General features: G+C 27.0%; 1 protein-coding gene across 1 annotated transcript in view; it reads left to right on the top strand.

Moving 5' to 3' along the window:
• The window catches only part of LOC106462449 (transient receptor potential cation channel subfamily V member 5-like), a 46,412-nt gene that overhangs the window by 14,838 nt on the left and 23,006 nt on the right, over positions 1-8,568 (top strand). The window contains exons 5-7 of the mRNA XM_013922370.2: positions 1,568-1,650; positions 4,122-4,332; positions 7,911-8,018. Coding sequence (XP_013777824.1) covers positions 1,568-1,650; positions 4,122-4,332; positions 7,911-8,018 — 402 coding nt within the window. The remainder of the gene's footprint in view (positions 1-1,567; positions 1,651-4,121; positions 4,333-7,910; positions 8,019-8,568) is intronic.

Genomic DNA, 8,568 nt, shown 5'->3' with positions numbered 1-8,568 from the left:
CCTCGAATAAAAATGAAAGGAAACCGAAAATATGCGACTCGAACTTTCGAATATGGATGAAAAATATACACCACGTCTATAATATGAATAAAATATTTAAATGAATTAAACATTGTACATCATATATTTGTTTATTTCTTTAAAAAAATGGTTACTGAAAAACCTCTCACTTTGTATATACAGACAAGTATGCAGTTATATGGCTCAACTTATGAAAAAATGTTAACACGTAAAAACCTCACAAGTGACAACTTTGAAGTTACAGATGTCTATACTATCATGAATAAGGAGATTTTTCTCTATTTATTTTTTATTTAATAAATGGATTCGAAAGTGATCACTTTGAAAAGTTACATTTAATAGCCTAATGAGACATTTTTAAGCTGTAAAAGTTTGTGTTGAAAGGATTAGAAATGATACATATCCCATTATTACTATACATAGTACCTGCAAGTATATATGTGTGTGTGTGTATTTGTAAGTTAATTTAAACCGTTAAAAGTTTTATTCAGACTTATACTGTTTCAAGAATTTTTAAATAAAAGTGTTTCTTACTGTATGTTATAGCTGACAAAAAAACAAGTTTTTATTGCATCATGAGACTAATATTAAGAGTTTATGTTATACCCTTGATAAAGCCATTTTCACCTCAAATAATGAAATATCATTTAGCATAGATATTTTACATTGTTTTAATAGTTTCGCCGATTTAATGAAAATGAATACTAATTCTCTAGGTTTTATTGTTTTTACATTTTTTATTTATTTGGCTAAGCTTTTTTCTGAATTTTCAAAAATTTATTGACCATTGATCTCCCCTCTTGCTCGGCGATAAACGTGATGGCTTTTAACGCTAAATTCGGGGCTCGATCCTTACAATGAACACGAAGCAGATATCCCATATTGTAGTTTTCGCTTTACGACAATCAATGAAAACAGTACACTTAGAAAAAACAACATTGTTAATGCTTTATTTCTCTTCCACTGGAATACTATAAATAGAAGCTTCATAAAATGATATACAAGTTGCTTCCTCTACTCGTACATCTCTCCACTTACTCATTGTAGGATAATTTGTACCCTGGCAGCCTTAGCTTTCTATTTCTGTTTGTCAAAAACTTTTGCTTCCATTTTTTGTTGAACACCTGATAACACCTTTACTTCCATTCTCTAAGACGGTCCTCCCAGTGAATAACATCTTTACTTCCATTCTCTAAAACGGTCCTCCCAGTGAATAACACCTTTACTTCCATTCTCTAAGACGGTCCTCCCAGTGAATAACATCTTTACTTCCATTCTCTAAAACGGTCCTCCCAGTGAATAACACCTTTACTTCCATTCTCTAAGACGGTCCTCCCAGTGAATAACATCTTTAATTCTATTCTTGGGTTTTTAAAGATAAACTTTAAACTTTTAAAATTTATTCCCATTTTGTCTTTGCATTATGATAGTGTTTGCTACAATATCTGCAGTTCATAAATTACTAGTTTAGAATAATCTTAGTTCATATTTTCTCTCCTGCAAAACAAACTTGTTTCATAACTTCATTTTATATTTCTCATTGTAGGATAACATTGCACATTTAGAAATGCTGGAAGGGTTAATGGTTGATCTATTGAACGCCAAATGGAACGGTTTTGTTAAATTTCGGTAGGTTTTGAACTCATTATGGGTTACAAGTTTTGCATATTTCACCTTTTTCATCTGCATTCCAAAGCACATTTCTTTGATGATTTTAAACCTGTTTTATCACGCTATTTCTAGTGTATATGTTGATGTGACAGTCTTTTGCTTCCTTTCTATATAAGTATAAGTTTATAAATCTCTGCAACAGCTAATAAAACATAATTCTATACATTAAATGAAAAATTCTTACAGTATGTATGATTTATATGAATTGATGTATGTATTTGTGAGCTTCCTCTTCAGAATTAGGAAATAAATAAAAAACTCTTCAGTGATTACACAGTTTTCAAAGCTGGAAATTAAATCGAAACTAATCCTTTCTTTTGTTCATTGTTATTCTCACAGTAGTAGAAGCATAAAAATTAGTAAATATGTATTTATACGTTCTAAATAGTGAAAATTTTTGTTAAATATAACTCTGATCTATGGATGTTTAAGGTTTTTTATTTAAAAAATATCATACTTCATTGCATATGTGAGAAGCCATATGCAGTTCGTTTAAATATTATCTTTACGAGTACTTGGTTCCAATCAAATAAGTAAACTGCTTATACTTCTATTTTTGTGAAATGAATTGTGGTATTAAAAGAAAAATAGTATGATGTAATCTGTTTTATAGACTAACTTTTTAAAATATCATCAGTAAACTTAGAATCGTTTGATTTTTAAGAACAAAAAAAATACAAAAATATATATTTATTTTAATGTCATACATTCCGCAACAAAAATTAAAAAAAAATTGTCGTGCATCTTCTCAAACAATGAAATCCTATAAAACAGATTAAAAATATCTCAATTCTAAATAATATTCTTATCATTTTGTATCTTATCGTTTCGGAATTGTCATTTTAACATGTCTTCAAGAAATTATCTTATCTAACGTCAGGAAAACTTGCCGAGTACATTTTTTACTTTATTTTTACTATTTGACAATGAAATACCAGCCTTAAAATACTAACTAAATAGATAAATTAAGAAAATACTAACTAAATAGTCCAATATTAAAAAACTAATTAAATAGTTCAATATTAAAAACTAATTAAATAGGTCAATATTTAAAAACTAATTAAATAGTTCAATATTTTAAAACTAATTAAATAGGTCAATATTTAAAAACTAGCTAAATAGGTCAACATAAAAAACAAACTAAATAGTTCAGTATTTAAAAACAAACTAAATAGTTCAATATTTAAAACTAAATAAATAGGTCAATATTTAAAAACTAACTAAATAGTTCAATATTTAAAACTAACTAAATAGGTCAAAATAAAAACTAACTAAATAGTTTAATAATTAAAAACTAGCTAAATAGTTCAATAATTAAAAACTAGCTAAATAGTTCAATATTTTAAAACTAAGTAGTTCAGTATTTAAAAAAGTAATTAAATAGTTCAATATTTAAAAAGTAACTAAATAGTTCAATACTTAAAAAAGTAACTCAATAGTTCAATATTTAAAAACTAGCTAAGTAGGTCAATATTTAAAACTAACTAAATAGGTTAATATTTAAAAACTAACTAAATAGTTCAATATTTTAAAGACCAAATAGTTCAATATTTTAAAGACTAAATAGTTCAATATTTTAAAAACTAAATAGTTCAATATTTAAAAAAGTAACTAAGTAGTTCAATATTTAAAAACTAACTAAATAGTTCAATATTTTAAAGACTAAATAGTTCAATATTTTAAAAACTAAATAGTTCAATATTTAAAAAAGTAACTAAATAGTTCAATATTTAAAAAAGAAACTAACTAAATAGTACAGTATTTAAAAACAAACTAAATAGATCTCTATTGACCTATGATCTATAATATTGATAATGCTGGTCGCCATGCCTCATGTTTTCATTTTACTCAGCGGTAAGCTTGAGGGCTTGTAACACTCAAATTCTGGATCCATTCCCTGCTATGGGCATGTCACTGTAACAAAATTATAAAGATATGCGTCATGTACAGTTAAAAAAGATCCAAATTATTATATTACTATAGCTTCCAATATTTCTGCAAAGACAAATATCTTGACATTTCCATCCACTGTCAATTGAAAACACATAGTACGAAGACCAGTATATTGAAATCAGACAGAAACAGTACAGTGAAAAGAATAAAAAAAAAACGACTAACAGTTATAATTGCTAAGCCATATGTAGTTAAGTAGTATTTTCAATTCAGTAATTAAGCCTTATGACCTTAGTTACATGTATTCACAATCATTTTATCATATTCCTTATGTTCCAGACTCTAGAGGGCTTATTGATATTGTTTTACTGTTATTCTCTAATCTTGACATTGCTAAAAAAGAAATATAGAATTGATCAAGTATTATTTTCTGTTAAGTTAATTGAAAATTCCAGAGATATTTGTACAACTTTCTCTATTAAAATGGTATTTTTTAATTATAAATGCGATGTTCGTTTGTTTTTAACTATAAACAGATTTTACCGGCAGTTTGCCACCTTTTTGGTCTACTTTACAATCTCCATCGTGAGTTTCGTTCTTCGACCAGGACCACTCGTCGTAAGTCAGAGAAGCCTTACACTTAACAGAACTCTACAGAGTGACAGCCATTCTTTCATCAAAGACAACACTACAATTACAGGACCGGATTATTGTTATCTATTAAATGCTGACACTGCTGTGGAAGTTGTAAGTAATTCTTAGCTCTTCGATAACAATGCATTACCGTTACTGACTTAGTCACTGTAATGAATTATTATCAAACACTGTGTAACATTATTGATAAAGAAATTGAAAATTGACGTAAATATTTCAAGTAAAACTGAACACTTAGAACGGATTATTCTGAATTAGATGGTAAAGATATTGAGGCGTTAGGCTAAATTTTAAATAAATTAAAATTATCAACCGTAGATAAGAATGTAATTGTATACAGTATGCGATTTGTATAATGTAATATTTTTAAAACTTTATTATAGATTTTATTGCGGATAACTGGGGGCTGATGATCAAAAGTTTAAGGCGGAATTTGGAAATTGTAAACATTATTATAAACAACAAAGGAAAGGACCTGAAGACGTAAAACGGAATGATTAACCTCAGCTAATTTTGTAAATTAGTTGTCTAAGATTTTCTTTACAACTGTCACTCTGAACTAGACAATTGCTGTCCATTTCACCTGTGTTTGTTCATCATGAATACTCTGCCTAAATCACCTAAAAGAGAATATGTAACAAATATTGTTTTTAATTCCAAGTTTTATCACGATTGTTTAACATACTTCATCACGCTTGTTTAATATAGTGCATCATATTTGTTTAACATAGTTTATCAACCTTGTTTAATATAGTTTATCATGTTTGTTTAACATAATTTATCACGCTTGTTTAATATACTTTATCATGTTTGTTTAATAGAGGTTATCACTTTTGTTTAATATAGTACATCACATTTGAACATAGTTTATCACGCTTGTTTACTATAGTTTATCACGCTTGTTTAATATAGTTTATCATGTTTGTTTAATATCGTGTGTCACGTTTGTTTAACATAGTGTGTCACATTTGTTTAACATACTTCATCACGCTTGTTTAATATAGTTTATCATGTTTGTTTAATATAGTGTGTCACATTTGTTTAACATACTTCATTACGCTTGTTTAATATAGTGTATCACGTGTGTTTAATATAGTTTATCTCACTTGTTTAACATAGTGTATCACGTTTGTTTAACATAGTTTATCACAATTGTTTCATATAATTTATCTCACTTGTTTAACATAATTTATCACATTTGTTTAATATAATATATCACATTTGTTTAAAATACTTCATCCTGCCTGTTTAATATAGTGTATCACGTTTGTTTTATATAGTATATCACATTTGTTTGACGTACTTCATCACGCTTGTTTAATATAGTGTATCATGTTTGTTTAATATAGTTTATCATGTTTGTTTAATATAGTGTATTACATTTGTTTAATATACTTCATCACGCTTGTTTAATATAGTTTATCATGTTTGTTTTATATAGTATATCACATTTGTTTGACGTACTTCATCACGCTTGTTTAATATAGTGTATCATGTTTGTTTAATATAGTTTATCATGTTTGTTTAATATAGTTTATCATGTTTGTTTAATATAGTTTATCATGTTTGTTTAATATAGTGTATTACATTTGTTTAACATACTTCATCACGCTTGTTTAATATAGTTTATCACGCTCGTTTAATATAGTGCATCACATTCGAACATAGTTTATCACGCTTGGTTAATATAGTTTATCATGTTTGTTTAATACAGTTTATCACGCTTGTTTAATATAGTTTATCACGTTTGTTTAATACAGTTTATCATGTTTGTTTAATATAGGTTATAACGCTTGTTTAATATAGGTTATCACGCTCGTTTAATATAGGTTATCACGCTTGCTTGATATAGTGTATCATGTTTGTTTAATATAGTTTATCATGTTTGTTTAATATAGTGTATTACATTTGTTTAACATACTTCAGCACGCTTGTTTAATATAGTTTATCACGCTCGTTTAATATAGTGCATCACATTCGAACATAGTTTATCACGCTTGCTTAATATAGTTTATCATGTTTGTTTAATATAGTTAATCAGGTTTGTTTAATATAGTTTATCATGTTTATTTAATATAGTTTATCATGTTTGTTTAATATAGGTTATCACGCTTGTTCAATATAGTTTATTACATTTGTTTAATATAGTTTATCACGTTTGTTTAATATAGTTTATCACGTTTGTTTAATATAGTGTATCACATTTGTTTAACATTTTTATCACGTTTGTTTAATATAGTGTATCACGTTTGTTTAATACAGTATATCACATTTGTTTAACATTTTTATCACGTTTGTTTAATATAGTGTATCATGTTTGTTTAATATAGTGTATCACATTTGTTTAACATTTTTTATCACGTTTGTTTAATATAGTGTATCACATTTGTTTAACATTTTTTATCACGTTTGTTTAATACAGTGTATCACGTTTGTTTAATATAGTGTATCACATTTGTTTAACATTTTTTATCACGTTTGTTTAATATAGTTTATCACGCTTATTTAATATAGCTTATCATGTTTGTTTAACACATTTTATCACATTTGTTTAACATACTTCATCACGTTTGTTTAATATAGTGTATCACGTTTGTTTAATACAGTATATCACATTTGTTGAACATAGTTTATCACGCTTGTTTAATATAGTTTATCACGTTTGTTTAGTAAAGCGTATCACATTTGTTTAACATAGTTTATCAAATTTGTTTAATATAGTTTATCATGCTAGGTTAATATTGTTTATCATCTTTGTTAATATAGTTTACCACGTTTGTTTAAATGATTTAATATAATAGGAACAGTTAAGAAAATTACAAATTATTTCAGGAAATGCAAATAAATGTTCATAGTCTCGCCATAATAATATTTGAAAATCTATTCCAAAAATAACTATTCAGTTTAATTAATATTGAAGAGAAGAAACAGAAAAACAAGACCATATACAATGCTCCTCAGAAAATCTGTCTTCTGTTATATTGTTTCAGTTAAAATTGGATTCAATGTAATATTTTAGGATGTGACTCGTTAATTCAGCAAAATTACTTTTACATTGATTTTATGCAATGAAATGACTAGTAATATTTGGAAACGAAATACAGCTCAAAGAATAATACTTCAATGTTCCTTGAAAGAAATGTGTCTTATTAGAACTAAGTTCATTCACTGAAGTGATTTTTATCAAGGTAAATGTGTTTATAAAATAATATAGCTACATTCGGGAAAAACTCATAAAAAGAAGGTTTTTGTTTTAAGTAATCTATTGTCATTATCATAAACAGCTCTTATGCGATGGCATCTGTTGTGACAGAAAAATATCAATATATTTCCTTAAACATAACATGAAATAAGTCATGTGTTTTAGACAAATATTAATCCTTAAGTCAAAAAAGGATTATATGAAACGTTTATGGAGATTAGATTTATTTATTTAGTGGATTATCTCTTGCACGTATTATGTAACGTAGTTTTAAACTAGAAGGATCTCGAAAAGATGCACACATTTTTATTGTTCACTTGTCAACAGATCTTGTTGTTCAAAATCTTGTTTAATGAAAAAGATATTTTACTGATGCAACTCGTATCAGTGAGATTTTATTTAAACCATAGTGTCTGTACACATTTCTCTAATTCATATGTACAAATTAAATGAGTGTTATAATTTCTAGCTTCGTTTAGTCCTAGAAGGGTTAACGGCAGGTGGTGCATTTTTATATCTTATCAACTCCGGAGTCGAGGCTCGTTTCCTTGGTTATCAAACCTTCGTGCAAAACATGGTTGGTGTTTTTATTCGACTTTCCTTAAAATCGTATTAATAATCTGTATACATATATAATAACTTACTATTATTAAACGTAAAATAGATTTTATTGCATTATTTCTTGTTGTAATTTAATGCTTGTGTGCACAAACAGTCCAGTTCCATAACGAGTAAATTCAAATGCCATTTTTTATAGATTTGCACAATTGATTTTGAGTTTATAATATAGGGCCAATTGTGTGACTTTCTGTGAATATCGGAAACAAATATAAAATGAAGATGGAATCTCTGCAACTAATAATAAATATTTGAAAAGAGATATACTTATTATCAACTACTTCTTATTTTTATATAGTGTCTCCCGGTATATCAGCTTTAAGTTTACGGATTTAACAATGCTTAAGTCCCGTGACAGAGCAATAATTCGATTGAAAACAACGAATAAAGAACTCATTAACCATCTGACGCCTATAAGTAATATGTACATGAAAGTTTCCTACAAAAGAGGCTAGAGTAATGTGTAATGACTATGGGAAAATTCGGTAGACTTGAATCAGTTTAATCTC

Source organism: Limulus polyphemus, unplaced genomic scaffold (assembly GCF_000517525.1).
Source record: "Limulus polyphemus unplaced genomic scaffold, Limulus_polyphemus-2.1.2 Scaffold1168, whole genome shotgun sequence".
Classification (NCBI taxonomy): domain Eukaryota; kingdom Metazoa; phylum Arthropoda; class Merostomata; order Xiphosura; family Limulidae; genus Limulus; species Limulus polyphemus.
The sequence above is the reverse complement of the archived record's forward strand: the minus strand, read 5'-3'. Positions and strand labels throughout refer to the sequence as shown.